Genomic DNA, 15,700 nt, shown 5'->3' with positions numbered 1-15,700 from the left:
GCCAGCCTGGCTGCCACAGCCAGAGGATTTTGGGAGATGCTTGTAAATAAACTTAGATTTTGTCATTTAGTCGACTCGGTTCAATTTTTATGTTGTAAATAATTTTAAACTGTATTTTGGGATCCCAGGTGTCAAACTTTTATGGTTCAATGCTATGGTGTTATTTCTAAAGGTTTTTCCTTTGTTTATGGCTTAATTACACTATTTGACCTAAAACCTCGATTAGCGAGTTGAAAGCATGTTTTCAAACTCACTTAGTAACGGCTCTAAGGAGGTAGGGTGCTACAACTTGGTATCAGAGCGAGCCAAGGTTATTGGTTCAGGAGATTGACCGAACATGTACACACGCAGTCAGTGACAGGCTTAACTCAGGGTTGGTTGGTAAGATTGGCTAATATGTCTGAATATGTGTTTGAATGCCCTGTTTGCCTGCTTATCTTATATAGAGCATGATGAATGAGTTAACATATGCATGATGCCAGGGCATGGTCCGTTGTGTGTTATATGCTAAGTGAGTTACTGTTTTTGGATGACTAATGTGTTTGGGAGGTGGTTTTGGATGTTGTTATCATGCCTGATGAGCGGCGTCGTTGGTTGCAGGCATATTTGTTGAGATGCCTCGAAAATCAGCTAGACTCCGTGGCAGTAGGGCCAAGGATGACAACCAGGGTCAGGACCCTCCACCTGCCCCATAGAATTGGCAAGAGATGTTTGCCAAGATGGAAGCGAGACTGCAGCGAACAGAGGAAGAGTTGCGACAGTTTAGGCAGCAATCCCCGCCTCAGGTTACTGGGCTGCCAGGGCAGCAGGTTGCAGCGCCAGTGCCAGTGCAGTCTGCTGTGGAGAAAAAGTGGGAACCTTTGTATGAGAGGTTCAGGAAGCAGCATCCTCCCACCTTCGAGGGTGGATCAGACCCACTGCGGGAAGAGCAATGGATGAATATGATTTCTTCAATCTTGGATTTTATGAGAGTTCAAGGGAATGAGAGGGTAGCCTATGCTAGCTACATGTTCAGAGAGGATGCCCGCATTTGGTGGGACGTGGTGGTTCAGAGAAGGGATGTATCAGTTATGACCTTGGAAGAATTCAGAAACTTGTTTAATGAAAAGTACTACAGTGTGGCAGTGCGAGCTGCGAAGGTTGATGAGTTTATCAACCTAACTCAGAATCGATCGACAGTGACAGAGTATGCAATAAATTTTGATAGATTGGCGAATTTTGCGCCAGATCTGGTGCCGACTAATGCGGCAAGGAGGGATAGGTTTGTGTGGGGATTGAATGTTATGATCGCCCGCGATGTGAACATTACCTTGGATCCAGAGACTACTACTTATGGCCAAGATGTGGACAAGGCCCTCACTGCTGAGAGGGTCGAAGATCAGATTTGGTAGGACAGTGCTGTTAGGCGCGATGCCAGGAGGACAATGCCTCCTTTTGTTGGGTTTAGTCGTGGAGGTGGTTCTAGTGAGCAGATGAGGAAGGCCCCAAATTCCTTTGTTCCTCCCAGTTCAGATAGGAGGGCACGGGGTGCTCCGATTGGCCGTCAGGGTGGCAGTGACAACTGGAGGAGTTTTCCGATGTGTCCGCGGTGCAGGCGTCGACACCAAGGTGAGTGCAGGATCAGGGCCTACTTTGTTTGTGGGAGTGTCAGTCATCTGAAGAGGGATTGCCCTCAAGTTAAGAAGGAGGAGCAGAAGCAGAGTGACAGTCTTGCTCCTGCCAGGGTGTACACTTTGACACAGACTGAGGCGGAGGCTAGCCCCTCAGTTGTGACAGGTCAGATCTCCAGTGCTGGTTCTTTGTATACTGCATTGTTTGATTCAGGGGCTACCCATTCATTTGTATATGCTAGAGTGATAGATCAGCTTTGTAGACCTAGTGGTGTGTATGCTAGGGGATTTCAGACTTTGTTGCCAACAGGAGAATTGGTAGTCTCTAGAAAATGGATTAGAGCATTGCCAGTAGAGGTAGATGGTAGGGAGCTGTCTATTGACTTGATTGAATTATAGATGGATGACTTTGATATGATTCTGGGGATGGATTGGCTATCCAAGTATGGGGCACCAATTGACTGCAAGCGCAGAATGGTGACTTTTGAACTAGAAGGGGAGGTACCCTTTGTGTTTGTAGGGTCAGTTAGTGGACCGCGTGTACCAATGATATCAGCCTTAAGGGCTAGGGACCTGATGCAGGAAGGTTGCATAGGATTCCTGGCAAGCGTTGTGGATACTTCTAGGGTGGCGTCAGTTGGACCGAGTAAGACTAGATTGGTGTGTGAGTTTTCGGATTTGTTTCCAGCAGATCTGCCAGGGTTGCCGCCGCAGCGGGAGATTGACTTTGTTATAGAATTGGTACCAGGAGCGGAGCCAGTTTTTAGGACGCCTTATAGAATGGCTCCGGCGGAGTTGAAGGAGTTAAAGATTCAGTTGCAGGAGTTACTTGATTTCGGGTTCATTAGACCGAGTTTCTCATCATGGGGTGCTCCAGTGTTGTTTGTTAAGAAGAAGGATGGGTCCCTTAGGATGTGTATCGATTATAGGGAGTTGAACAAGTTAACCATTAAGAACAAGTATCCACTGCCTAGGATCGACGATTTATTTGATCAACTATAGGGAAGAACAGTGTTTTCCAAGATAGATCTCCGATCATGTTACCATCAGTTAAGGATTAAAGAGGAGGACATACCAAAGACCGCTTTCCAAACGAGGTATGGACACTATGAATTCCTGGTTATGTCCTTTGGATTAACCAATGCCCTAGCAGCCTTCATGGACATGATGAATAGATTTTTCAAGGATTATCTGGACAAGTTTGTGATTGTATTCATCGAAGACATTCTAGTGTACTCTCAGTCAGAGGCGGAGCACGAGCAGCATCTGCGGTTGGTTCTGCAGCGGTTAAGGGAGCATAAGTTATATACTAAGTTCAGTAAGTGTGAGTTCTGGTTGCTGCAAGTTACATTTCTGGGCCATATTGTCGGTAAGGAGGGGATTCTGGTTGACCCCAGTAAGATTGAGGCGGTCAGAGATTGGCCTAGACCGAGCAGTGTTCCTGAAGTGAGAAGCTTTCTGGGTTTAGCAGGGTATTATCGGCGGTTTGTTGAGGGATTCTCCAAAATGGCTACGCCGTTGACAGAATTGGCAAAGAAGAAGACAAGGTATGTCTGGACGGATAGATGTGAGAACAATTTTAAGGAGTTGAAGCGGAGATTGATCACTGCGCCAGTGCTTAGCTTGCCGACAGAGAATGAAAAGTTTGTGGTCTACTGTGATGCATCTAGGTAGGGTTTGGGGTGCGTGTTGATGCAAGCTGGTAAAGTGATAGCCTATGCATCGAGACAGTTGAAGGAATATGAGTAGAGATATCCTACGCATGACCTGGAGTTGGCAGCGGTGGTGTTTGCACTTAAGATTTGGAGGCATTATCTTTATGGTGAGAAGTGCGAGATATACACCGACCATAAGAGCCTAAAGTATTTCTTTACACAGAAGGACCTGAATATGCGCCAGAGGCGGTGGCTAGAGTTGGTTAAGGATTATGATTATGATATCCTATACCATCCTGGGAAGGCTAATGTGGTGGCTGATGCATTGAGTCGGAAGGGCCCAGGATAGTTGTTCAGCTCGAGGCAGATATCTGATAAGTTAGCTAAGGAGATGACCAGAGCAGGTATAGAGTCGGTGGTTGGTCAGTTGGCCAACATCACTCTTCAGTCTACACTCCTTGAGAGGATCAAGGAAGCGCAAAGGAAATATTCTCAGTTGAGAGGTCATAGGGAGAGTGCCTTAGTCGGAGCGACAAAGGACTTCTCCATTTCAGAGATGGGGTTGCTGAGGTACAAGGGTCGGATCTGTGTTCCGATGGATTCTGATATCCGGCGAGAGATCTTGGATGAATCGCATACCACTCCCTATTCTTTTCACCTAGGTACGGCGAAGATGTACCAGGACTTGAGAGCTCTGTATTGGTGGTCGGGCATGAAGAGGGATGTGGTGGATTATGTGGCTAAGTACTTAACTTGTTAGCAGGTTAAGGCTAAGCACCAGAGGCCAGCGGGGTTGCTGCAGCCTTTGGGGATCCCAGAATGGAAGTGGGAAGATATTACTATGGACTTCGTAGTTGGTTTACCAAGTACTGTGGGACAGCATGACTCAGTGTGGGTGATTGTGGATAGGTATACCAAGTCCGCCCACTTTTTGCCTGTTAGGACAACTTATACTGTGGAGCAGTATGCTGAGTGGTATGTGAAGGAGATTATTCGACTTCATGGGGCTCTGAGGTTGATAGTGTAGGACAGAGATCCCACCTTCACCTCCAAGTTTTGGGAGAGTCTGCAAAAGGCTATAGGCACGCAGTTACGGTTTAGTACTGCTTATCATCCTTAGACGGATGGGCAGTCTGAGAGGACGATTCAGATATTGGAGGATCTGCTGCAGGCCTGTGTGCTTGATTTTGGGGAATCGTGGAGTAAGTATCTCCCTTTGATCGAGTTCTCGTACAACAACAATTATTAGGCGACCATTGGTGTGGCTCCATATGAGATGCTTTATGGAAGGAAGTGTAGATCACCTATCCATTGGGATGAGACAAGTGAGAGGAGGTATTTGGGTCCAGAGATGGTTCAGAGGACTAATGAGGCAATTGAGAAGATTAGAGCGCGTATGCTCACCTTCCAGAGTCGACAGAAAAGTTATTCAGACCTGAAACGCAAGAGCGTGGAATTTCGGGTTGGTGATCATGTGTTCCTTAGGGTTTCACCCATGAGGGTTGTGAAACGGTTTGGTGTTCGGGGCAAGTTGAGCCCTATATTTGTTGGCCCCTTTGAGATTCTAGAACGGGTTGGGGAGGTGGCTTACAGATTAGCGATGCCTCCAGCTTTATCAGGGGTTCATGATGTTTTCCATGTATCCATGCTCCGGAAGTATATGTCAGATTCAATGCATGTTCTAAGTTTTGAGAATCTGGAGCTTGATCAGGATATGTCCTATGAGGAGAAGCCGGTTCAAATTCTTGACCAAAAAGATAAGGTCTTGAGGAACAAGACCATCGCCTTGGTGAAAGTGCTGTGGAGAAACAACAAGGTTGAGGAGGCGACGTGGGAACTTGAGTCAAAGATGAGGGAGCGGTACCCCGAGTTGTTCAAGTAATTTCGAGGACGAAATTTTTGTAAGGAGGGAATAGTTGTAACGACCCGAATTTGCTAATCGGGCTTAGGGCCTTGATTAGTGTGCCTGGAGGGCAATAAATGATTTAGTATGCTAATATGATGATTTATGTGTATATATGATAATGATGCATGTTTAGTTGAGTTAAATGTGCATGTGGGCCCTGTCTTGATATTAGGGGCATAAATGTGATAAATGTTATATATATGTGTTATGTCTGCGTAGCACGATCCGAGACAGTCCTGGGGAGCGGTTAGCCAGAGAGTCACAACGGGGTTGAGATTCCGACTCGGGGCGAGTCGAGGGGTAATTTGGTTACTAGGTGTTATGGGATTATCGGGACATGAAAATAAATATTTGGAGATATATTTGAGGATAGAATGTCTAAGAGGGAATATTGGGAAAAATGACCATTTTGCCCTCGGGGACATTTTGGTACCCCGAGCCTTGAGGTAACCCTTTAGACTTAAGCTGAATAAAACAAAAAGGAAGAATTAATTAGAAGCCTTGGGAACCGACTTACACCTCTCTTCTGAACTAAGGATAGCTTCTCACCATTCCTATCTCTCTCTCCTTCATTCTCTAAGAAACAATTCAAGGAAATTTTGGTGTGAACTAGCTTAAGCAAGGAATTGGGCTGAGGAAACTTAGGAGCTTGAAGCTTGGGGATTGAGGATCAGCCTTAGGGACTGAATTCAGCAAGAGGTAAGCTCTAATAATTAAGGTTTTGTCTAGAATTTCTGCTGGTTATTGGAGAGTGCATGTTAGTGAAGCTTGATCAATTTTTGGGTATTCTAGCTAAGTTTTGGAGCAGATTTTAATGGGATTTAGGTGCTGTTATTGAGCTGAAATAGTTGTGTTGGTTATCTAGGATTGTTAGCCAAGTTTTTGGTGAATTGGCTTGAGGGAAGGTGTAGAAAGATGGTGAGAAAATCTGGGTTCGGAGGTGAGGGCCGCGCCCTAGGAGGGGCGCGCCGCGGCCCGTGTGCGCGCGCGGCCATGGGAGGCCGAGAAGCTCATGCGCGCCCCGTCACTTGTTGTGCACGCCGCGGTGCTTGTTGTGCGCACCGCGGCGCTTGTTGTGCGTGCCGCGGCCCGTGTGGTGGTCAGTGAGGTGCTAGCCTCTATTTCGAGGCTAGCCGCGGCACTTTCGGGAGGGGTCGCGGCTCTTAGTTCTAGTTTGCATTTTTAAGGGTGTTTAGGCTTGGGAATTCAATGGCTAAGGCTCGGGATGGATTTTATCACCCAGATTGATAGAATTCAAGGTCCTGGAGGTTAGGGTTATGGCTCAAAGTTATTTATTAGATTAGAACTTGATGGATGGATATTGTTAATGTGTTGTGACTAGGGTTTCAGAGAGGCTCAAGTTAGTGGACTGTGCTCGGGACATCGGTGCTCGGAGAGCTCGGGACTCAGGTAAGAAAATGCTTGTTTCCATAGAGCTTGTGTGCAGGGCTGAGCCCAATGTGTGTTGAATAGAATTGGTATGCAGGGCTAAGCCCAATATGTTAGAACTGCGGGGCGTAGCCCTTTAGCCGAATATGCTAGAATTATGTATTTGCTTGCTATGCTATGTATGTTATCTTGTGAATGATCGGCAAGGGCCAGGAACGGCGTTGGGCACGTTGAGTGCAAGGCCGAGAATGACAAGGGGCCGGGATTAGCGTTGAGCACGTGGAGTGCGAGTTGCCAGGGCGAGTCCCTAAAAGGATACCTGGGATATCCTCACGGCGTGGTCTGCGAACCCAGAGCTTGGTAAACGCCTGGGACGGCTAGGCTGTATGTGTTTAGCCTATTGGTGGTCTGTTTATATGCCTGTTATATGCGTTGCATATGTTATCTGTTTGTGGGTTTTCCTGCTGGGCTTCGGCTCACAGATGCTTTGTGGTGCAGGTAAGGGTAAAGAGAAGGTCAGCCAACCATGAGTATAGCCGGCGTGAGGCGGCGTGTACATGTTTGGCCAGCCTGGCTGCCACAGCCAGAGGATTTTGGGAGATGCTTGTAAATAAACTTAAATTTTGTCGTTTAGTCGACTCGGTTCAATTTTTATGTTGTAAATATTTTTAAACTGTATTTTGGGATCCCAGGTGTCAAACTTTTATGGTTCAATGCTATGGTGTTATTTCTAAAGGTTTTTCCTCTGTTTATGGCTTAATTACACTATTTGACCTAAAACCTCGATTAGCGAGTTGAAAGCACGTTTTCAAACTCACTTAGTAACGACTCTAAAGAGGTAGGGCGTTACATTATGAATGTGAGATCCTTTATCACCCTGGGAAAGCCAACGTAGTGGCAAACACTTTGAGTAGGAGGGGCCCAAGACAATTATTTTGCTCGAATCAGATATCAAATTAGTTGGTGGAAGACATGACCAGAGCAAGGATAGAGTTGGTAGTGGGATAGTTGGCCAATATTACTTTGTAGTCCACCCTCTTGGCGAGAATAAAAGAGAACCAAATGAGTGATACATAAATTATGAAGTTTAGAGAGGAAGTCCTAGCTGGAGTAGCTAAGGATTATTTCATTTCAGATACGGGTTTACTGAGATATAAGGATTAGATATGTGTTTCGATGGACATGGGTATCAAACGAGAGATCCTTGATGAATCTCATACCACACCATATTCATTACATCAAGGCACCACGAATATGTATCAGGATCTAAGGTCATTGTATTGATGGCCTTGGATGAAGAAGGACGTGGTCGACTATGTAGCGAAGTGTTTAACTTGTCAACAGGTAAAGGCTGAACACCAACAGCTAGAGGGGTTGTTGCAGATTCCCGAGTGGAAATGGGAAGATATTACTATGGATTTTTTGGGAGGCTTGCCTAGGACATTGGGGCAACATGACTCGGTATGGGTGATACTAGACAGATATACCAAATCAGTTCATTTTCTGCCGGTGAGGACAAACTATAATGTGGACCAATATGCATAGCTGTATGTAAGGGAGATTATACGTCTCCATGGGGTTCTGAAATCTATAGTGTCAGACCAGGATCCCATTTTTACCTCCAAGTTTTGGGGTAGCTTATAGAAGGCTATGGGGGACTTAGTTGAAGTTCAGTACAACCTTTCATCCTCAGACAGACAGGCAGTCGAAGAGGACGATTCAGATACTGGAGGACATGCTTAGGGCATGCGTACTGGATTTTGAGGGATCTTGGAGTAAGTATCTCTCGTTGATTGAATTTTCATACAATAACAGTTACAGTCAACGATTGGAGTGGCTCCATACGAGATGACGTATGGAAGGAAGTGTAGGTTGCTCATTCATTGGGATGAGATGGGAGAAAGGAAATATTTGGGACCAGAGATGGTTCAGAAGACTAATGAGGCTATTGAGAAGATCTGAGCTCGAATGCTTGCCTCACAGAGTAGACAAAAAAGCTACGCTGACCCTAAGCATAGGGACGTGGAGTTCCAGGTAGGGGACCATGTGTTTTTGGGAGTTTCACCACTGCGGGGAGTGAAGAGGTTTGGAAAGAAGGGCAAGTTGAACCCTAGAGAGGATCGGGTAGGTAGCCTATAGATTGGCGCTGCCTCCATCATTATCGTCGATGCTTCAAAAGTATGTGTCGACCCATCTATTAGGATATGAGGATCTGGAGCTACAAACAAACTTGTCTTATGAGGAGCGACTGGTGCAGATCCTGGAACAAAACGACAAGGTTCTGAGGAACAAGACGATTCCTCTAGTTAAGGTTTTATGGAGAAATAGCAAGGTCGAGGAAGTGACCTGGGAGCTAGAGCCGATTATGTGGGTTCAACATCCCAAGTTATTCAGGTAAATTTCAAGGACAAAATTTTCGATAGGAGGGGATAGTTGTAACGTCCTAAATTTGCTAATAGGACTTAGTGCCTTGATTAGCGTGTCGGGAAGGAAATAATGGGCCATTACACGAACTTAATTGAGTATATGTGTGATTATGTGAAATATATGAGTTATATTAAGATATAACCATTTATGATGCTTATGTGTATTAAATGTGATTGTGGGCCCATTTTTATGAAAAATGGCATTTTCGTAATTTTGACCCGTTAAGGGTATAATTGTAATTACGTGTTATGTGATTGGAACCAAATTATTATGTGGATATATTTGCGATGACAGGCTTAAGTCAATCCTTTAGAGCGATTTGGTGAAAAAGTCACAACGAAGATTTACTCAGGCTCAGGGTGAGCCAAGGGGTATTTTGGTAATTTTGCATAGATCGGGAATTAGTGGAACAATATTGGAGGAAATATTTATATTTGGAGGTTTAATAACTTAATAGGGAATTTAGGGTGTTAATTGAGGTTTAGTGGGATTAGTGATGAAACGACTGATTTGCCATTGGGGAATGCCTTGGATTGGATTTAAGAGTGAGGGTATAATGGTCATTTGACCAAGGCAGCAGCTGCCTAGCACCCCAAGTTTGGGCACCCATCACTTCCCTTAGTTTCTCTCAAAAATTGGTGTTAGAGTCTCAAGCTCAAGATAGGCAAATTGAAAGATTTTGGTGAAAATCAAGGAGATTTAAGGTCATAAGAAAGGGATTGAGCTGCCAAAATCATCATTTAGCTGCTGCGAAATTCAGAATCAAGGAGGTAAGGACATATAGCTTTGTTTTTCATTTTAGACTTTGATGTTCTTGGTTGAGATGGGGTTAAGGCAAGTTCTGGTGAAATTGAGGTTTCTAGGAGGTTTTAGTATAGATTTTGCTGGAAGAAACGTGTTGGGAGGCTCTAGGTGGCTTGGAATTCAGTTTTAATTTGCATTTCAAACCTGAGATTCTCGGATTTGGGGTAAAATCTTAAACTCAAACTTCCACAAGGTATAATCTTTGAATTTTGGGTTCAAGTGTGTATTTGGGGTACCTTGTTATGGGATGTTGTTTATTTAGGCTATTAGGGATGTTTTGTGGTTGTAAATCTGTTGAAACATTTGTTTGGAGTCGATTTTCTGGGTCAATTTTTCAGGGAATCATGGGTTTGAAGAATTTGGGGAAGAAAACTAAGCTTCTAGGTAGTTTTTGGGTTTCTGGTGACCTAGCGTGATCGCGCTAGGTTGTGGCGCGATCGCTCTAGTGTCCCAGAAACTACTGAATTTTTGTTGGATTGAGGTATCGAGTCTAGTGGCACAATCGTGCTGGGCTAGGGTGTGACCGCTCTAGTACCCCAGAAAGCCTAAACTTTCTATAGGCGCGATCGCGCCACGTGTCCCGAAGTGTGGTTTTGCTGATTTTAGTATTAGGGCTTGGGGAGTTTAGGAATCCAATTGGTGGCCCGCCTGGGGGCTCGGGGGACATTGTTAACGTTTGGAAAACTGAGAATAGTACTCTTAAGGATAGGGTTTAGAGTGAGGCTAGGGATTTGAAGTCAATCCCTAATAAGATTATGTTTATGCTGTGATTAGATTATCGCAAGTCTCGGAATTAGGATCGTACTTGAGGCTGTATCGTCTATCGCTCGGAACTCGAGGTAAGAAAAATACACCCTAGTTGTGATCGGGGCTTGGACCCCTGTAAATGGATATGACTGTGATTATAATTGTAATTTCTCGATTAGGCATGCTTGCATATGTTGTATCTGGTTGCGTAATTATGCAATATATGTATGTGGTTATATCTATGTTAAAAGTCCAGCCTAAGAGAGTTGGGGCCGACATTAAGCGTGCAGAATGCAGCTCACCCTAAGCGAGCTGGGGTCGGCCATGAGACCAGAAGACTCAACCTAAGAGCGCCATGTCTAAACGTCACTTAACCAAATAGAAGTGTCGATTGCACTTAACTAACTATATTGATTGTTGAGATTGGGGTATGTGTTTGATTGAGCAGACTATTACTGCAAAGCTTATTGCTTATATCATGTTACTTATTGAATGTGTTGATTCAAGTTTATTGCGTATATGTTGTTGCTCTTTGTATCCATTGATTTAAGTTTTCTTGTTGATCCTTGGTTCACAGGTGTTATGTGATTCAGGTAAGGGAAAGGGAAAGCTAGACCAGCCGTGAGTTGGAGAGCTTTAGGGGTGGCGTGTACATCATCAGTTACTTGACCGCCATGGCCGAGGGATCAACAGGGACTAGAGTCAAACTAAATTTTTCCGCTTAGGCTAGCTTAAGTTGTAATTGTTTTGAGAGTTGTAAATGCCATGTAAACACTTAATTTTGGGATCCCATGTACAGTCTCACACTTTTTAGTGGAAAAAAACTATTCCTATGATCAAAATCGGTTAATCCTAATCCATTAATTATCCTTAGTAACACATTTATATCCAAATGACTTGATTAGCAAGTCCAACACTATTTAAAATACACAGTGTTTACCCAGAAATGGCCCTTGATGATGTGGCAAGGATTTTTTGCACGTGGTTGGCATGTGGCAGTTCTGAGTAAGGGGATCCTGTTCGGTCACGACTAGATAATTGTTGGTTTGTCAAGTCTCGCGGTGAAGTGCGACCAGTCTGGTCGTATGCTTCCATTTACTTCCTTTGAGATACGCAATCTTGTAATAATTATATTCATTATATTTACTTTTATTACCTTGATACGTTGATCTTAAGTGGAATTAAGGCCCATTGGCCCATGTAACCCCCTTGAGCCTATAAATAAGCATGAGAGGGCTCAAGGAAGGGACTTTTGAACTTTTAATCTTTGGATTTAGAGAGAAAATCATAGGGTGATTATCCACCGAAAATTGTAATACTCTCAAGGCGTGTGAAACTCAAGAACCCTAGTTCTCTGATCACAGTCTTGGGATTCAATATCAATAAGAATACTAAGTGGACGTAGGTCATTATTATCTAATTGGGGCCGAACCACTATAAATCACTTGTGTCAATTTCTTCCCATTTGATTCTCTTCTAGATTTCCTTTTTGTTCTTTGTCGTTTATTTGACTCTGTGTCATTGACCAAATCAAGGGTCAACATTTTGGTGCTTTCATTTAGAGATCAATCAAAAACTTCAAAAAAGATAAAATGGCAAAGACATCCAAGACAACTGGACAGGCTGCTGGCGCTACATCCTCTCAACCTCCTCCTCCAAATGTGGCTGAAAATGAGCCACACTTGGATTTTGAGGCAGAATAAATGGATTATGAGACGCAGAGGACAACACTGAGTGTGTTGCAGGAAGAGTTGGACAATCAAGAGAATGCGGTGGAGACCCTGACACAACCACAGAGGGAGATTGAGCGTCAGCGTCAGGAGCTGAATGAGCAGCAGGCGGACATGGACCGTCGGTAGAGAGATGCCACAGCCGCTCTTGAAGCAGCCATTCAGTTGGCCCGAGGACAAGCTGCACCGGCCTCTCAACCAGATCAGCCATCAAATGCACCATCGCAGCGAGTAAGCCCAACTCCGAGTAGCAGCTTACCAGCAAAAGGTCGCCCGGTATTTCAATTCTAAAGTACGTGAAAGGAAATTTAACGTGGGAGATCTTGTGCTTCGAAGAGTCTTCCTTAACACCCGTGACCAAGCTGCTAGAGTACTCGGACCTAACTGGGAGGGACCCTACAAAATTGAAGAAGTCCTTCATCCAGGCACTTACAAACTTGCTCACCTAAATGGAGATCTCATTCGTCGCTATTGGAATGGAGAACACCTGCACAAGTACTATCAATAAACAATTCTTCTTAAACGATTGGCTTGTATTAATTTTACTTTTTACAAGTTTATGAACAAGGGTTAGCCATTTTGTGACTGATTGCTTATAAGTGTAAGATCATTTTATTGATCACTCGTACAGACACGATTTGTCCATCCATTATGAGAAATAAAAGGGACTATGCGCAGCCAGTCAATCTTGCCAACTATTGTATTTATTATAAGTATTTGCTCATTACGTGTGTTGTTTTGCTATATTTTCATTTTTACAAGTATTCTTTCAGAGCAGAAATGTTCGAACAGGTCCTAGTCAAGGCAAGTGACCGAGGACCTTTAGCTCCTCAATCACTTGGGGGGGCATATTAGGTGTCTAGCAAGCAAAGCATATCAAAAGGTACGCAAACACACGAGCAAAATAAGTGAAAGCATGCTAGGGTACTTAGAGTATTTTTCAAAATTTTGTTATTTTGTTAAATCAAATCAAAGTACTATGCTAAGTTCGGTCATGCGAATAAGTGTTATAATAGAATGCAAATATTATATATTATAATACCAAAAAATGAATCTCTTTACACCGCGAGCAGTTACTGCTCGGATGTAATTGTTTGTTAAAAGGAAAAAGCTACCCATGCAGTAATAAAAGTTAAAAATTGTCTTTACATCACGACCCGTAGGTCGTGTATCTCAAAAATAAAAGAAAAAAGCAGATAGAATTATGAGGCGGCCGGAGGGTCCTGCGGAGACTCTTGTTGCTGCTGGTCGACATAAACTCCAGCGTCTTCCCGGGCACCCTCAATGCCTGTTGCAAGAGAGATCTCGAGAGACCCTTGAGTATTTTCTTCTTCTAAGCAAATAACACACCTTGCCAGCTCTACCTCTCTTATATGATATGGTAGATACGAAAAGTTGGCGTTGGGATTGCACTTCCAGAACATGTAGAAGCATTCAAACGCCGCCCCCTCGTAGTGTTCGAGGTTGCGGGCGTTCGCCTCCTCCAGGGAGGCAGTCTCCTTGCGTCTAATCTCTAGCTCCGCTTGCAGCTTGTGGGCTTCTCGATAATTCATAAGCAAGGCCTCTTTGTACTGATCCTTGGAAGCGGTGATTTTGACAATACTCGCTTCTTTCTTCTTCAGCTCCTCTTTGAGGGAGGCGAGTTTAGCTGCAGCCGTTTGCTGCGCCTCTGTGTTTGTTGCCTCAATCACCTTGAGGGCCTCAGAATGCTTCGCTTCAACCTCCTTGAGCTGCTCGGCGTGTTTAGCTTCGATAGCCTTAAGCTGCTCAGTATGTTGGGTCTCGGCTGTGCCAAGCTGGTCACTGAGTCTTTTCTCAAACTGGGCAGTTAGTGTCCTCGAGCTTTGCCAACCGGAACTCATGGTAAGAACTCCCTGCGATTAGAAAAAGATAAAGTTGTTAGTAGGAATAAATTAATGAAGAAAATTAGTAAAGTACGATAAAAATGGCAACTTACAGCCATCACTTCATTCAGTGCACGGTTGAAGACCTGGTCGACCGCCATAGAGCCAGTTTCTTGGATCGCCTCTTGACTGCGGCAGTGCTTTGTTATTCCGGTCAGCCTGTCTTTGGCTAAATTGAGCACCACGCTCGTGAGATCTTCTCTTGAGGCTTCTTCTCGGCAACTAGTAGGCGTCTGGTCGGTGGAAGTTGGAGGAATGAGGTTAGCAGGAGCCATAAGGGGAGTCTGTTCGACTGGAGCTGGGGGATCTTGGTTCACAGGAGTTAGCGGAGTTGTCTCTTTGGCAGGAGCTGGTGGAGGAGTTGTCTCCTTTGTGGGAGATGGCATAGGAGGGTCCTCTGTTCGAGTCCTCTTCGCAGAAGGTTTGCTACAGCCTTCCCCAGGCCGGCGCTTGCTGGACTTTTTCTTGCTTGCCGATTTGGCGTGCAAGTCAAAGGCTGGGTCAGCAGGCATGTCTGTAAAGGAGAAACAAGAACAGTCAGGCAATATAATAAAAGGAGCTTGCTAAGTTAAGGAAATAAGGGCAAAGAAATTAAAAGAATAATACCCGAGCTATAATTACTGGTCGCTACACTATTTACTTTACTAGTGCTACACTCACTCTCTGGCCTGAAGAAGTCTAAATTTAAAGTAGGGGTGTATTTAAAGTTGTCGTCCCCGTCGAATAAGTGACAGGGAATAGGTAGACTGTCTAAAAGAAAAAAATAAATATTGTTCTCGTCCGATGATTCAATAATATGCTCGGAGGCCTTCTTCTTGCCCTTCCCTAAAGGGTCCGAAGCAGCAGCAGGTCGCGGGGTGCCGGATGGTTCATTAATGGTCACGCCTGTTGCCCTCCTCGCCGGGGGTTGTGACACATCTTGTTGTTGTTCGGGGGCTTCTACGCCAGTGGCACTCCCCGCAGTGGATTCCCTCACATCCTGGTGAGGTGCCAGAAGGCTGACCAGCCTCAGATTGGCCTTTGTGACCAGTTGTTTGATGCTTTTCTCTACACCGGTCATGCTGGCCAAAAGGGCCGCCCTTATCTCCATCTCTGGAGTGAGAGCTGGTCGTAACCATGGACCTAAATGCCATAAAAGTTATAATAAACACGTGGGAAAGCTAACAGGAATTTAAGCGACCAATGAATAAAGAATTTACCTCCTTCAGTGGATTCTAGGTTGTTGGCGATCAAGTCTGTGGTTAAAAAGTACTCCTGGAAGTACTTTCCTACATTTGATTTGTAGGAGGTCTCACTCAGGAAAACGCGAGTCGATTCCTGGTGGCAGAAATAAAAAAACCCCGTGTTGTTCTGATAGGGGTTGGACTTGAGGTCAAACAAGTAGTTGATCTCATGTGACGTAAGGACAGGCCACTTTTTATGGCTATAGAGGATATAGAGGGCAGAAAACGTTCTATACCCATTTCGAGTTATTTGAAAGGGAGCGACCCCAAAATAATTGGCCACTCCTTGGAAAAAAGGATGGAGA

General features: G+C 44.6%; 1 protein-coding gene across 1 annotated transcript; it reads right to left on the bottom strand.

The window, feature by feature from the left end:
- Positions 1–13,470: 13,470 nt before the first annotated feature.
- Positions 13,471–15,290, bottom strand: LOC133799838 (uncharacterized). The gene is made up of 3 exons (XM_062237828.1): positions 15,149–15,290; positions 14,226–14,686; positions 13,471–14,142 (listed from the first exon to the last, which is right to left on the bottom strand). Exons 1-3 carry the CDS (start codon positions 15,288–15,290, stop codon positions 13,471–13,473), a joined length of 1,275 nt encoding a protein of 424 aa, XP_062093812.1.
- Positions 15,291–15,700: the final 410 nt, after the last annotated feature.

The sequence above is a fragment of the Humulus lupulus genome, chromosome 9 (assembly GCF_963169125.1).
Source record: "Humulus lupulus chromosome 9, drHumLupu1.1, whole genome shotgun sequence".
Lineage (NCBI taxonomy): Eukaryota > Viridiplantae > Streptophyta > Magnoliopsida > Rosales > Cannabaceae > Humulus > Humulus lupulus.
This window is presented reverse-complemented; position numbering and strand designations above follow the sequence as displayed.